The sequence below is a fragment of the Scylla paramamosain genome, chromosome 39 (assembly GCF_035594125.1).
Source record: "Scylla paramamosain isolate STU-SP2022 chromosome 39, ASM3559412v1, whole genome shotgun sequence".
NCBI classification, from domain to species: Eukaryota; Metazoa; Arthropoda; class Malacostraca; order Decapoda; family Portunidae; genus Scylla; species Scylla paramamosain.
The window spans coordinates 7,319,919-7,336,937 of record NC_087189.1 but is presented as its reverse complement, the minus strand read 5'-3'; the positions used below and the strand labels follow the sequence as shown (position 1 = coordinate 7,336,937).

At 40.0% G+C, this 17,019-nt stretch overlaps 1 protein-coding gene across 1 annotated transcript in view; it reads right to left on the bottom strand.

The window, feature by feature from the left end:
* Positions 1 to 1,867: 1,867 nt before the first annotated feature.
* Positions 1,868 to 17,019, bottom strand: part of LOC135092138 (uncharacterized) — a 154,662-nt gene continuing 139,510 nt past the window's right edge. The window contains exon 21 of the mRNA XM_063990392.1: positions 1,868 to 2,274. Coding sequence (XP_063846462.1) covers positions 2,224 to 2,274 — 51 coding nt within the window. The 3' untranslated portion in view covers positions 1,868 to 2,223. The remainder of the gene's footprint in view (positions 2,275 to 17,019) is intronic.

Below are 17,019 nucleotides of genomic sequence, written 5' to 3'. Positions count from 1 at the left end.
CTGGTGGTGAACATTGAAGTCTCCAAGAATGGAGATCTCTGCAAAAGGGAAGAGGGTCAGAATGTGCTCCACTTTGGAAGTTAAGTAGTCAAAGAATTTCTTATAGTCAGAGGAGTTAGGAGAGAGGTATACAGGACAGATAAATTTAGTATGAGAATGACTCTGTAGTCGTAGCCAGATGGTGGAAAACTCGGAAGATTCAAGAGCGTGGGCACGAGAGCAGGTTAAGTCATTGCGCACATAAACGCAGCATCCAGCTTTGGATCGAAAATGAGGATAGAGAAAGTAGGAGGGAACAGAAAAGGGGCTACTGTCAGTTGCCTCAGACACCTGAGTTTCAGTGAGGAAAAGAAGATGAGGTTTAGAAGAGGAGAGGTGGTGTTCTACAGATTGAAAATTAGATCTTAGACCGCGAATGTTGCAGAAGTTAATGAAGAAAAAGTTGAGGGGGGGTGTCAAGACACTTAGGGTCGTCGACGGAAAGGCAGTCCGACCTGGGGACATTTATGGTCCCCTCCCCAGATGGGGACTCCGAGGCTGGTGTAGGAGTCGCCATGATTTTAAAATTTTTGAGTGAAGGGTGTGTGTGTTATTAGGTGCTTGTAGTTTTGTGTGGAGGAAGAGAGTTGTCTTTAGAGGGCAGGCTGCAGGCTTGTGTTGTGAGACACAAAGGGAAACGTTCAGTGAGGTCACAGCTGGGTTTAATGATAAGTTCACAGCACCCCCTGAACAGTGCTTTAGACCTCACTGGGAGTAATTATCGTTTCGGCAGGTGTCTACTGCCTCCTCCTATGTATGGAGTATGCTTCACATGTCTGGGGGGTTTCCACTCATACTGCTCTTCTAGACAGGGTGGAATCAAAAGCTTTTCCTCTCATCAACTCCTCTCCTCTAACTGACTGTCTTCAGCCTCTCTCTCACCGCCGCAATGTTGCATATCTAGATGTCTTCTACCGCTATCTTCATGCTAACTGCTCTTCTGATCTTGTTAACTGCGTGCCTCCCTTCCTCCTGCGGCCTCGCTGCACAAGACTCTTCTTTCTCTCACCCTATTCTGTCCACCTCTCTAACGCAAGAGTTAACCAGTATTCTCAATCATTCATCCCTTTTTCTGGTAAACTCTGGAACTCACTGCCTGCTTCTGTATTTCCACCTTCCTATGACTTGAATTCCTTCAAGAGGGAGGTTTTTGACCACTGCTTTGACCCTTTTATGGGACTGGCATTTCAGTGGGCATATTTTTTTTATAGGATTTTTTTTGCCCTTGGCCAGTGTCCTTCCTACATAGAAAAAAAAAAAAAACTTGATTCTAGTGTAAAATGTATCATAAATTAATTTTACCATTATGTCAAGTCCCTTAAGTACCCTGAAGTCACTATCTATGGGGTTGTTTTTTTATTGATTTCCCCTTGGAGGCATGCAACGGACGCCCTCCCTTCGTCAGACTGAGCTTAAGCCCCCAATGTCTACAACGTCTTTTTCCGTGATTGCAACAGAGACACTATCTGATATTGCACCAGACAGGCTTTATTTAGTGACACCACTGTCATCGTATATCTGTAATTTTGTATGTTATAAATATATATATATATATATATATATATATATATATATATATATATATATATATATATATATATATATATATATATATATATATATATATATATATATATATATATATATATATATATATATATATATATTGTTATGGCCAGATTCATCCACCCTCACAGCTGCCAATACCTTAAGTCAACTTCCCTAGGCATCTACCTATGTACCCTGGTGTGGGGCACAACTGAGATGAATCCAGGTGAGACGTGTACAGTGTATCTAGCTATGAACAAGGAGGAGCGAAATAACTTGGTACAAGGATCAGAGTGTAATGGCTCCAGAAATCTGTACACAGCCGAAATAAAGTACAAGATGAAGTGCAAGACAAACAAAACAACAAACCTTGAAACAAAACTCGAAACAGAGTTAATATGTACATATAACATCATGCCTCCTATTGTAACTACTACTGAATACTAAATGCAATAATAGGAAAATAAAACATACATGTAATTGAAACACTTAATACCAAATGCAATGATAATGAAACAAGGCGCACCCACACACATGGATAAACTTTGCATTTCTAATCTGTCTGAGGGACGTCTAATACGTGTTAATCCTAAGACACTGCTTTTTCATTGGGCATAGGTTTCTCGGTATGAGGAGTCATACAGTCTTCCTTGATGGGTGTTTTTGGTGGTGATTGGTCACTTGTTTCTGTAACAAGGGAATCAGTGTTAGGTACACTATGGTACTGGGCTACAATGGGAAGCTATGGGTTCAGAAAGAATAGGTATGTGTGTGACTGAAGGGTTGCTGTTCTCACCAACATTCTGAATATCATTGACTCCACAGTTATGCAACTTTATCTGGTCAACATGTCTACACACAATTTTACCATCAGTTAACAGAATCATGTACAACTTGTTTCCAGTGGCTTGAGTCACAAAACCTGGTAACCATTTGGCACCTTTTGACAGTATTAATGCAACTGTATTTCTGTGACTCATGGTCAAGTTCCATGTGAGTGTACGCAGACATGAGATCAAATTTAGTAAAAGAAGAACTGCTACCAAGTGTAGCAAACAAATCTTATAGGGAGGGGATGACGATCAAGTTTAGAGTACTGGTTAACAGTGATCTTATAGTCTCCACAAATGTGAACCCTAATATCTGACCTTAAAACAAGGACTATAGGACACGCCCAATCACTGAACTCCACTGGTATTATTATTCCTTTATTCTGAAGCCTCTGAAGCTCTTCTTCGATTTTCTCATGCAAAACATAAGGTACTGACCTATGGTCTGACCATTTTGAATTGAGCGCTTAGACATTGTTCTTTCTGGGGATTCTCCGGCCTGTGGCGCTGTTAAATCTTGTACTGGACAATTATCAGATTAGAGTATGTGTTGCTAAGAACCTCACTCCCCACACATCACCTCTCTCTCTCTCTCTCTCTCTCTCTCTCTCTCTCTCTCTCTCTCTCTCTCTCTCTCTCTCTCTGTATATACAATCTACATTTCATGCAAATTTCTTTTTTTCAGAAATCTATACTTACCTATGAATCATTAGAATTTGAGAAAAAAATCTGCCTGTCAGTCAGTCAATACTGCCCCCCTCCATTCTCTCTCCGTTGTGAATTTTGTTTAAATTTGATAGGTTTCCTTTAAGATATGATATTTCCCTTAAACTGATGTTATATTTCTATTGTTTAGTTACGACTTTTTTCCACACCACCATCAAGGTAAAAGGCATGGCATGTTGGTGGCTTTCGCTGTTTGGGCAACAGTTCTTGAGGGGTCAAGTAATGACCCCTCATTTTCTTCCAAAAATTCTTATTTACTGAATAAGTAATCTCTTTTTCTTGGCTGTGGAGATGATGAGAGCGTGGGAGAGGTGGCTTCCATCCTGGCTGGCAGGGCAAGAGGAAATGACTATGGATTAACAAGGTCACTTTGTGTGACCTCACTCGGTCATCCATGGAGACGTGACAACGCCTGGAGGAAACGTTGCCATGTATTGTGGTGTTTGCAAAAAAAAAAAAAAACAATGCAAGTATCATAAAAAAAAAAAAAAACATATATTACAATAACTTGCCTTTCAGAGCATCACAGTGCATATATACTACAACACCATTTAATTTTGAGGTAGTAAATACCTGACATGAGGTGTGTCTTGGTATAAGTGCGGCAGAGCTGCAGGCCAGGGAATCCTCAGAAAGGACGACGCCTAAACGCTCAATTCAAAATGGTCAGACCACAGACTTGTGGAATATGGGCTTCCCATCTTTTGCAACATATATATGCATCTTATAGCCACGAAAAATACCAATGCCTTCTTCAAACACAGCCCCATATTTGTTCAACACACTGTTACATAAATCATTAGTTTGTGGCACTGACAAGCTCTTAAGCTTACCCCAGTCAAGACCAATCGATGTCAACCAGTCTCGTCCCAGTAACGTGATGCAAGATCCTTTCACAATCTATAGACAGCTTGTGCAAAACACCCTTGTAATTCATGTCAATGAGAGAACTGCAAATCACAGGTACCAGGTGATCCGTATATGTCTTTAGACTTTGTCAAACTGGTTCTAGCTTGGGATTTTCTTTTCTATTTTCTTGCCACAGGGATTCGAAAGTCTCTTCACTCATTGCCAACTTACATGCAACCAAGTCTAGTTCCATGCTCATACACATTTCATCAATACTAATTGGCACACATATTGATGGTTCCAGCACATCATTAAGCAATTCAAACAAGGAATACAACTCTACGTCACTAGAATTTTCACCCATTGTCACAGCAGGCTCATGACAAAGATATTTGCCAGATTGATCACTTCCAGAATTGGGCACCAAGACGTTAGTTTCAATGTGATTTTCAGCCACTCAACACATTTTTTTGTAAATTACAAACTTTTTGACATTTATTGTACATATAGTTTTCTGAACCTACACTGCTGTGGCCAGTGATGATGTCCACACCGCCAACACACAAGTGAGGTAGACGAAACAGGCCACTGCTTCATTCCCTCGTTGTTTCTACCCCAATAGTTGCTGCTACCAGTGTTTGTAGACGTGGGATGGGAACGTGTGACTGGGTCTTGCATTCCTCCTTGTGCCCAGTTCTAAGTTTTAAAACGCCTGCAGTTGTAAGAGAAGTCTTGGGTTTGGCAGATATGTTTTTTTTTTTTTTTTTTACTTATTTATTCATTTTTTATTTTATTATTTATTTATTTATTTTTGGTGACACATGCTTGAGTAATCTTAACTGCCTTGTTAAGGGTTAGGGTATCTTCTTCTGCTAGTAGCTTCTTCAGCATGGTGTTGTTATTGATACCCATCACAAAAAAAAAAAAAAAAAAATTGCAGCATGGTATCCAGCGTAGTACCAAACTCATAGGGCTCAGCCAGATGACAGAGATCAGCAACATAACTTGATAATTATATCTCGCTCCTCCTTCTGGGTGAGAGTAAAATCTGTAGTGTGATAAAATCACACCTGCCTCCAGCTTGTAGTGGGCCTTGATGAGAGTAGTCAGCTCCTCATAAATCTTACTGGTGGGTTTCTTAGATGCAAGAAGATCCTTCATCAAGGCATAAGTCTTGCTCCCACAGACAGTCAGCAACACAACACGATGACGATCTGCCACATCAGATGTGTGTAGGTTGTTAGCCGCGAAGTGCTGGTCAAGCCAGTTAACAAAGTCAGACCTGTCGTTTCCCAGTTAGTACTCCTGCAACAACCAAAACTGCGCCATGTCAGCGATGTTCTGCGAACATCGCTGATTTATCCCATCCTTGTTGAGAAATGAGGTGTATACAGTGTATCCAGCTATGAGCAAGGAGGAGCGAAACAGCTTGGTGCGAGGGTCAGAGTATAATAGTTCCAGAAACCAGTACACAACCAAAGTAAAGTACAAGAAGCTTGAGACATTTGAGTCAGTAAACAACACTAAATCTTGAAACAAAATAAAAAAAAGAGTTAATACATAAACATGATACCAGGCACTTACTGGTTGTCAACAGCTATCAAGCCTCTATAGGCTGTCACCCTGTTTCACCAACTAACAGGGAAGGGAGTATAACAAACACTAAGAAAGAATTCGTGAACCACTTGCTAGGGAGTAAAGACAGTAACAAGGACATATAGAATGAGGGTATAATACCCTGTTAGATTACCACCCATAAACGAGTCAGCTACGCCCAGTGAGAGTATTATACATACTCTTGCCAGAGAACATTTTATTTGCGGTCTCCCAGAAGACCGGCTCACACTGCTAGTACTAATAGCGAAGGTCGAGGAGAGAGCAAACAGCTGTAATCTAACAGAATATACAGTCTACTAGTCCCAGACACTCACTGCTGCAAGCTCTAGGCACTAGTAGCATTTGACAACACATGACATTCAAGACACAAGTGCACAACAACAGACAGATGGTCAGGAGAACGCTCTCGGATTGTTACCACGACACAGGACGTCAGGACACTTAAACTGCACTGAATGGAGTCAGTAAGACAGACAATATATTCCCCAAAGTTTCTGAGTACGGTAAACACAAGCACAGGGAACTACTCGTTAGGATGGCAGGGGCTTTCTACCACTAATACTCTAGCAATAATTACAAAGGAAAGCGCTCTAATACTGTATATCCTCCTTGCCAGCTCTCTGTCTCTCTTTCCCTTGCATACATCCAGATTCTGTGGTCTCCAGTCTCCAACTATAGTAATTTTACTGATGGAAGAACGTTTGGAAGTTAGCTAAGTAGGGGAATTTCACGTGAGCTCTGTTGTAATGTCTCTACAGGACACCTTGGTGCAAAAGACAAGCGATCCTCCTACCTTCTCTCTCTCTCTCTCTCTCTCTCTCTCTCTCTCTCTCTCTCTCTCTCTCTCTCTCTCTCTCTTATTATTGTATGACATTGTGTGAATAATTTTTCTATAATTTATTTGTTTGTGGTAATTGTGTCATGTATTCTCGATTGGGAGCAGAGCAGATTCATCACACTGTTGTCTCACTCACATTAGTGACTTTGGTTGTTCGAGTTATTGCTCTGGAGGGTGCAATGATATTACCTCTATTAGCCTTCTCCTCTAAACACAAACAAACAACAACAAAAAAATTTATTCATGTTGTAAATTAGTTCATTCTCCTGGTTGTGAAGAACATTCGAGCACCTGCGAGTTGCTCCCATTGTGGGAGTGACACCTGAAAGGCTGAGCCACCCCTCTCTCTGACGTGAGTCACCTAACCCTACTGATAAGCACCCTGGGTGCTCGACCTATATGACAACACCACAAAACTATGTTGTCAAATATTGTGATATTTATGTTAAACCCAGACTATTTATTATCTGAAAACCTGAAACATTCGTAGCACTGCATGGTCTAATGAGCTAAATAATCTATACTTAACACTTAAATTTCAATAAAAAGCAAAAAGAACTGATATATTCAAAAGAAATTGTGTGATGTGTTAGAGTAGCCAACAGGCCTCACCCAACGTCTTAACATTCTTCCAACAATAAAAAGAGCATAGCGTGGGAAGGTCTCCTCACGGGCTGTGCTCAGCTTATGTGACAAGGGAGAAGGGGGGAGGACAGGGAAAAAACATAGAGGGAGAGGTAGCGGTCAGCTGCCTGGCTTGCTACACTTGCCTCACCCACAACTTTATGATAAAAAGAAAGCTACTATATAAAAATCACTAGCAACTTGTCAGGGGAGCTGGGTGGGATTTAACAATTTCATTGGGAGGGGCAACTCTTTTACCATATGATGTATTAGTTATAATTAAGGGGGACAAGGGGAAATAGGTAAATTTTTGAGGGGAATGGGATTGGGTGGTAACAAGCGGTTTTTATACTGAGAGGAGAGCGAGCATGAGCTATCTTTCTCTCTCTTTCTATCTCTCTCTCTCTCTCTCTCTCTCTCTCTCTCTCTCTCTCTCTCTCTCTCTCTCTCTCTCTCTCTCTCTCTCTCTACAACGCAATACATAACAATGTGTATATATATATATATATATATATATATATATATATATATATATATATATATATATATATATATATATATATATATATATACATATATATATATATATATATATATATATATATATATATATATATATATATATATATATATATATATATATATATATATATATATATATATATATATATATATATTATATATATATGATACGGTGTTTCACGTTTCTCCCAATATTATTTTAATGTCAGAATATGAGGGAATTTCACGCACTCATAGTGGATCTTAGCAGACGGTTTCTATAACTGGTAGTTAAATATCCTTGGTGTCTACCATGAAATAACACAAATAAAGTGAGGGAAAATATGATACTTGTGAGTGTAGAAACCTCTCGCCCATCGACTTGCCAATACATACATACTCGCACCTTTGGTCATATATCATGTCGCCCCGCCCCTCCCTTCCCAGATTATCTGTTTCTGATTTTCTATTTTTCTTTTCTGTTATCTTGAAATGAGAGAGAGAGAGAGAGAGAGAGAGAGAGAGAGAGAGAGAGAGAGAGAGAGAGAGAGAGAGAGAGAGAGAGAGAGAGAGTGTGTGTGTGTGTATGTGTGTGTGTGTTTCATGTGAAACTATTTAAGTCTTGCACCAACAGTACATCTCTGTTTCATTGTACGAAATTGTTCTGCTATGATGAACATTACTTATATACCTCTTTCTCAACCAGTCCCTCCCTACATTTCTCTTATCTCCCCTTCACCCTCCGTTATCTAGTATCTTGCTCTTTTCTCTCCCTTCCTCCTCACAAGCATTCACAAGAAAAGTGATGGGATGGGTGGTGGATAAGAGTGTGACAAAGCAAAATGTTTGGCAGCAGTCGTGTTTTGCTTTTGTTCTATTATTACAATACTGGTACGTATTTCCATTTGTTATTATTTCACTTATTGCCAAAATATTATAGTATAATTTAGCGGATGACTATCTACACACATGCAAGGTGGCCGTCATCTCTCTCTCTCTCTCTCTCTCTCTCTCTCTCTCTCTCTCTCTCTCTCTCTCTCTCTCTCTCTCTCTCTCTCAGGTGGTACAGTAATTCCTCACACAAGAAACATTCGAATAATTCACTGATACGAAGATGAAAAAGATGAAAAATGGACATATAGATAATAATGATCGTAGTTATAGTAAAATGAGAATTACGAAAAGAATGATAAATAAATCACACAAAAATATAACAATTGGCAACTTCATTTATAGAAAACGATGAATTCCGTGTGATATGTTTTTCTATTGTGTCAGACTGTCAGTCACATGCTTAGAGTCAATGTGATATGCCTGATCATTCACCCTATAGACCCCCTCTGTACCCTCTTCACCCATAAACCTTCCTCACCACCTTCCTCTCCACATCATCAAACTTCCTCACCTTCCCGCCTCTCCTCTCCCTGCTTATCTTCACCTCTCCCTGCTAATTTTGTTTCTCAGCCTCCCTCTCTCCCACCATCACCCATCATTCCTTCCCCTCACCACTCACCTTAACCACCACCACCTTCCCCTTCACATTCACCCCCTTCTCCACCTCCCGCGTTCCCTCGTCCGTCACCATCACCCTCACCACCACCACCTTCCCCTTCACATTCACCCCTCCTCCATCTCCCGCGCCCCCTCATTCGTCACCATCACCCTTACCGCCACCAACTGCCGAAAATGCGTTTGACTCAAGTCATTCAACACTCATACTTTATCAGTCAGAGGAGGAATACTACAACCTTCTATCGCCACCACCCTCTGATGAAGACTAGTGAGTAAAATATAAATTGCAGTTTATTTTAGACTGAATATTGGTGTGTAAGGCACAATGGAATCATTCCGGATATTCTGATATGTTATGATTATGTTAGTTTTGTGAATGTCAGTGGTGGAGTTTTAAAGTCTGCCGCGCGCGGGAAATTCCAGATATGACGTGTGGCGCGCGTTTTGACTTGGCGTACCGATGTAAAAAAAAAAAAAAAAAAAAAATATATATATATATATATATATATATATATATATATATATATATATATATATATATATATATATATATATATATATATATATATATATATATATATATATATATCAAAAAAGAAAGAATCAAGGAACACGAGGGAGAGCAAGAAGAGAATTCACGGTCAGGTGTGGTACTGGGGTCATGCCCCAGTACCACACACGACCGTGACTCTAATGTGACGGAGCTAAGGATACCCCAAGATACGTCACAACTGTGATGCGCAGGAAGGGACAGTTTTATTCAAAAGTGTACCGACATGTTACTTAAAATAGACATTGATCAACATTCTGATAGATAAGAGAAGAGACGTGACCACTGAGAACAAGATGTCGTGAATCATCACAAAACTAACAGAGCCGGAGATTAGCAGTAGATTACAAAAAGAGACCCAGGGGGCTATCACAAAATTAGTACACAAAGGAAGCAGAAAAGCAAGAAAGTTATCCTTATTGAAAGTTATAGGAAAATAAACCATATAATTGATGTATAGGAAAATATAGTTATTCAAAAATGAACCTTTTTGAAAGTTATGGGAAAGTAGATATTATAGCAATGGAAGCCTTGCTGGGGCAAAAAGTTGCTTGAACTCCACGGTGTATAATTATCATGAGGAGTAGGGGCATTGTATCCCACTGAGGACATGGACTGTGGGCTCTTTTGGTCCCCACATGGGCCATGGCTGTAGGGTAAAAAAAACACACACTCATCACACCACACAGGGAAGAGAAATCCCGCGGGGGGCGTCTGATGGTGAAGGTAGCCCTAAGTTCACCCTGACTAGTCTCAGGGCGCTAAACGGCTCTTCATCCCACCGAAGACGTAAAACAACCCATATACCTCACACTTCCTTGATGTGCCGTGCTCCCCCATTGTATATGTTGTACTGTCCATAATGTAAAATACCCTCTCACCCAACCCCACAACAACTACACAGTCCCCCACAAGTGCTACGCGACCACACATTCCCCACACAGTAATGTACATGCGAAATTGTATGCTGTGAGGGCACATCATATTACATACAAATACAAAGAAACCTTTTTTGGTAAAATATTTTCACACGAGTCGCGAGCAGCGAATACATAAAAAAGTAAGCATCATGTAAGTCCCTGATCACATTTCACACATTCACAATTAAAGTAAAAATAAATATACGACCTTATCCCAGGATGAGGACGCTCTGCTCTTTCTCTAACTATGAACAGGGACTTGGGTTATGCCATAATCACTCTTTGCAAAAAACAAGATCTCGTGCAATTTTGTATAAAAAATGTGTCAATTTTTATTTTACGTAAGAGGGACAACGACCAAGGACAACAAAAATCCATTAAAAAAAAGCCCACTGAGATGCTGGTCTTCGAATAGGGTCCGAAGCAGTAGTAAAAAAATTGAAGGATAAGTGTCTTGAAACCTCCCTCTTGAAGGAATTGAAGTCATAAGAAGATGGAAATACAGAAGCAGACAGGGAGTTCCAGAGTTTACCAGATAAAGGGATGAATGATTGAGAATACTGGTTAATTCTTACATTAGAGAGGTGGACAGAATAGCGGTGAGAGAAAGAAGAAAGTCTTGTGCAGCGAGGTCGTGAGAGTAGGGGAGGCATGCAGTTAGCAAGATCAGAAGAGCAGTTAGCATGAAAATAGCGGTAGAAGATAGCTAGAGATACAACATTGTGGCGATGAGAAGAAGGCTGAAGACAGTCAGTTAGAGGAGAGGAGTTGATGAGACGAAAAGCTTGTGATTCCACCCTGTCTAAAAGAGCGGTATGAGTGGAACCCCCAGACATGTGAAGCATACTCCATGTATGGACGGATAAGGACCCTGTACAGAGTTAGCAGCTATGGGGAGGGGTAAGAAAAATTATGGAGATGACTCAGAATGTCTAACTTCATAGGAGCTGTTTTAGCCAGAGATGAGATGTGAAATTTCTAGTTCAGATTTAAAGTAAAGGACAGACAATGGACGTTCAGTGCAGGAGAGGGGCAGTTGAATGTCATTGAAGAGGGGATAGTTGTCTGGAAAATTATGGCAAGTTGATAGATGAAGGAATAAAGTTTTTAAGACGCTGAACAATACAAATCAGAAATTTTACAAAGATCAGAATTCATGCGTTCTGTGGCTTCCCTGCATGAACTGTTTACTTTCTGAATGGTTTAACGTCTAAGAAAAGACGTGGAAAAGTGCAGGGTGGTATCATCAGTGTAGGAGTGGATAAGACAAGAAGTTTGGTTTAGATCATTGATGAATAATAGGAAGAATGTGGGTGACAGGAATGAGGAACACCATTTTTAATAGATTTAGGAGAAGAACAGTAACCGCCTACCAGAGTAGCAATAGAACGGTCAAAAAGGAAACTTGAGATAAAGATACAGAGAGAAGGATAGAAGCCATAGGAGGGTAGTTTGGAAGTCAAAGCTATCAAAAGTTTTTCATATGTCTAAAGCAACAGCAAAAGTTTCACCAAAATCTCTCAAAAAAAAAAAAAAAAAACGGCCAAGACTCAGCAAGACCAAGGCAGTCAGGAATACGAGTAGGGTGATAAAGCAATTGCTTTAGGCGTGGTAGATAGCAAAGTTAAAAGCTAATTCATCAAAACAGTCATTGAAGGAAGAAGAAAGCCAAAGCTGGTGGTGAACATTGAAGTCTCCCAAGTATGGAGATCTCCGCAAAAGGGAAGAGAGTCAGAATGTGCTCCACTTTGGAAGTTAAGTAATCAATGAATTTCTTGTAGTCAGAGGAGGTAGATGACAGGTAAACAGCACAGATAAATTTACTTTGAGAGCGACTCTGCAGTCGTAGCCAGAGACATTTTTGGTCCACTCTCCAGATGGGGACTCTGAGACTGTTGTAGGAGTCCCCATGTTTAATTAAGAATTTTCATTGAAGGATGTGGATGTAATTAGGTGCATATAGTTGTGTGTAGTTGTGTGAAAGGAGAGAGTTTTCTTTAGAGGACAGGCTGTGACTGCCTCCCATGTGTTGTAAGGAAAAAGTTCAGTGAGTTTACAGCTGGATTATTCATAAATTAACAGCACTCCCTGATCCAGTGTTTGAGACCTCACTGGGAGTCATTTCAGCAGGTGTCTACTGCCTCCCCCCCTGCAATATATGATTGTGTGAGTGTAAATATATATAAATAATGGAAATTAAGTAAATATCATAAAAACTTGTATGGGTTCCCTTGAACCCCTAAGTGCCACTTAGAAATTGAAGGACAAAACAAGATCATGCAACATATATATCTGATTACATATCACATATCTGATTACAGTGACAGAATAAGAGGGACGAGAAGATAGGGAGGTGAGTGTGGATGTAAAATAAAGTACTATATATCTGATAAGAAAAAAAAAAAAAAACATGGAGTGAGGGAAGGAAACATTTGTGATAAACAATGTGAACTTTTCTTTGTGTGACAGGAAGAGTGGCCCATGTAAAAAATGAAAGAAATAAAAAAAAGAATAAACATCGCACACCATATCACTCAGAAGAAAAAAGTAGAGGCCCCCCCCCAAAAAAAAAGCCTCTCTAGTTTTGAGGTGTCTTGATGCACCTCTCTTGAAACATTTCAAGTCATAAGCAAGATAAAATACATAAAAAGGGAGAGAGCTCCTGAGTTTAACAGTAAATGGATGAAAGGGTGCATTTCTTTTTAGTATGTAAGGTGGAGATGATCCACTATTCACTCATCCATCCATTCATCCATCCATCTATTCATCCATTCACACACACACACACACACACACACACACACACACACACACACACACACACACACACACACACACACACACACACACACACACACACACACACACACACATACACACACACACACACCAGTGTTCTCCATTCTGAATGCAAAAGAAATATATATGAAAATTTTTCCAAATAGTTTGCAAATTATTTGAAAACAGTTTAGACAGGAGTTAAGAAGACAGTTTTGTGCAGCAAGGCCATGGAAAAGTATGAGACACTGAGTTAGCAAGTTCAGAAGATATAAAGAGATGTCACATTGCAATGATGAATGAGAAAATAGACAGAGGAAAGGAACACACACACACACACACACACGGATATATATATATATATATATATATATATATATATATATATATATATATATATATATATATATATATATATATATATATATATATATATATATATATATATATATATATATTTATTTATTTATTTATTTATTTATTCATATATATACAGGGTATCCTGCAAGTTAAGGTACATAGTTCGGGGTATGATTGTTAAAGTAATTTATACACATATGGTTTGTTTTGCTTTATTTTGCGAGAAATTAACGTGTAAGTTGTTTGTTGCAGGAACCGTTTGCCTGGGTGGGGTTATGGCCTCCTTTCCCTCCTTGGCTCGCTACGTACTTCACTTGCGCCGCGCTGCATTACTCGTAAGTGAACATTTTTTGTGTACAATCTACACAGTCAAATTCTTACAGGAAACAGCAAATGACAGATTTAATTTTTGTATGTGTCACTGAAGAAAATGTACAGGTAATACAGCAATACTGTGGTTGTCTAGTATTACTTTTTAAAACATACATGGCAACTCGCCAGCTTCACGACGACTGCCCGGTGTTCAAGTCATTTCTGTAAATGTTTCTTTAGATTATATTACATTTTTTCTAAGTGATGTCAAATTGTCCTGTGTTCCATGAATTTTGCCTCTTTATGTATTTATGTTTGTATTCTTGTGCTGAAGATGGGCTTCGTTTTATCATCCAGTTTGAGTTGCTTCAGTACATTCAGCTGCTGCAGAAGTACCAGTGAAACATCTTCTCTCACAGAGATGCTGGTACAGTCGTTAGAACACTCTGCTATCTGGGTGTCTTCTGTCTGAGTACCTGCCTCTGTATTCTGCTGCTGTAGCCCGGACATTTCCCATCACAGAATTAATATCATGTCCGAATACTCAATGTTACTGAATGTGAAAGACATCATCACCGTAGCAAAAAGATGCACTTTGGCGGTCACCTGATTGACGAGGCCTGTCACTTTGGTGTCAAGACAACTGTTTGGATGTTGAGGAGGTTACTGGAATGATGTGACAGCTGCAGTGAGTTGCCATGTATGTTTAAAAAGTAGCATTTACCAACCAATGCATAACTGTACATTTTCTTCACTGGCACATACAAAAAAATTAATCTGTTATTTGTTAACTGTTTCCTGTAACGTTTTGACAACATAGGTTGTACATTAAAAATAATCACTTAATGCGGCATGGCGCCACTGGAGTACGTAGCAAACCAAAGATGGAAGGAAGGAAGCAGCGGCCAACCCAGGTGAGCAGCTCCCGCAACACTCAGCTTATATGTTAATTTCTCACCAAAATAAAGCAAAACACAGCATATGTGTGTAGAGTTCTGCCCGGAACCATGCCAAGTCTGTTCTCCAACTAGCCAAAAACTCCTTCATTAACAGAAAATGTCAAAACCTTTCAAGATCTAACTCCCCTCGTGATTTCTGGCATCTAGCCAAAAATATCTCCAATAACTTTGCTTCTTCTTCTTTCCCTCCTCTATTTCAACCAGATGGCACCACTGCTATCACATCTATTTCTAAAGCTGAACTCTTTGCTCAAACCTTTGCTAAAAACTTTATCTTGGACGATTCTGGGCTTGTTCCTCCCTCTCCTCCACCCTCTGACTACTTCATGCCACGTATTAAAATTCTTCGCAATGATGTTTTCCATGCCCTCGCTGGCCTAAACCCTCGGAAGGCTTATGGACCTGATGGGGTCCCTCCTATTGTTCTCCGAAACTGTGCCTCTGTGCTTGCACCTTGCCTAGTCAAACTCTTTCAGCTCTGTCTGTCAACATCTACCTTTCCTTCTTCCTGGAAGTTTGCCTACATTCAACCTGTTCCTAAAAAGGGTGACCGTTCTAATCCCTCAAACTACCGTCCTATTGCTTTAATTTCCTGCCTATCTAAAGTTTTTGAATCTATCTTCAACAGGAAGATTCTTAAACATCTATCACTTCACAACCTTCTATCTGATCGCCAGTATGGGTTCCGTCAAGGCCGCTCTACTGGTGATCTTCTGGCTTTCCTTACTGAGTCTTGGTCATCCTCTTTTAGAGATTTTGGTGAAACTTTTGCTGTTGCCTTGGACATATCAAAAGCTTTTGATAGAGTCTGGCACAAAGCTTTGATTTCCAAACTACCCTCCTACGGTTTCTATCCTTCTCTCTGTAACTTCATCTCAAGTTTCCTTTCTGACCGTTCTATTGCTGCTGTGGTAGACGGTCACTGTTCTTCTACTAAATCTATTAACAGTGGTGTTCCTCAGGATCCTGTCCTGTCACCCACTCTCTCCTTATTATTCATTAATGATCTTCTAAACCAAATTTCTTGTCCTATCCACTCCTACGCTGATGATACCACCCTGCACTTTTCCACGTCTTTTCATAGACGTCCAACCCTTCAGGAGGTAAACATGTCACGCAGGGAAGCCACAGAACGTCTGACTTCTGATCTTTCTAAAATTTCTGATTGGGGCAGAGCAAACTTGGTATTGTTCAATGCCTCAAAAACTCAATTCCTCCATCTATCAACTCGACACAACCTTGCAGACAACTATCCCCTCTTCTTCAATGACACTCAACTGTCCCCCTCTTCTACACTGAACATCCTCGGTCTGTCCTTTACTTATAATCTGAACTGGAAACTTCACATATCTCTAGCTAAAACAGCTTCTATGAAGTTAGGTGTTCTGAGACGTCTCCGCCAGTTTTTCTCACCCCCCCATCTGCTAACTCTGTATAAGGGCCTTATCCGTCCATGTATGGAGTATGCTTCATATGTCTGGAGGGGTTCCACTCATACTGCTCTTCTAGACAGGGTGAAATCAAAAGCTTTTCGTCACATCAACTCCTCTCCTCTAACTGACTGTTTTCAGCCTCTCTCTCACCGCCGCAATGTTGCATATCTAGCTGTCTTCTACCGCTATTTTCATGCTAACTGCTCTTCTGATCTTGCTAACTGCATGCCTCCCCTCCTTCTGCGGCCTCGCTGCACAAGACTCTCTTCTTTCTCTCACCCCTATTCTGTCCACCTCTCTAACACAAGAGTTAACCAGTATTCTCAATCATTCATCCCTTTCTCTGGTAAACTCTGGAACTCCCTGCCTGCTTCTGTATTTCCATCTTCCTATGACTTGAATTCCTTCAAGAGGGAGGTTTCAAGACACTTATCCATCAATTTTTGACCACTGCTTTGACCCTTTATGGGACTGGCATTTCAGTGGGCATTTTTTTATTAGATTTTTGTTGCCCTTGGCCAGTGTCCTTCCTACATAGAAAAAAAAAAAAAAGTATTTTCGACTTAGAATTACTTGAACTATCAAATCCCGAAGTATGTATCTTAACTCATGGGACACCTTGT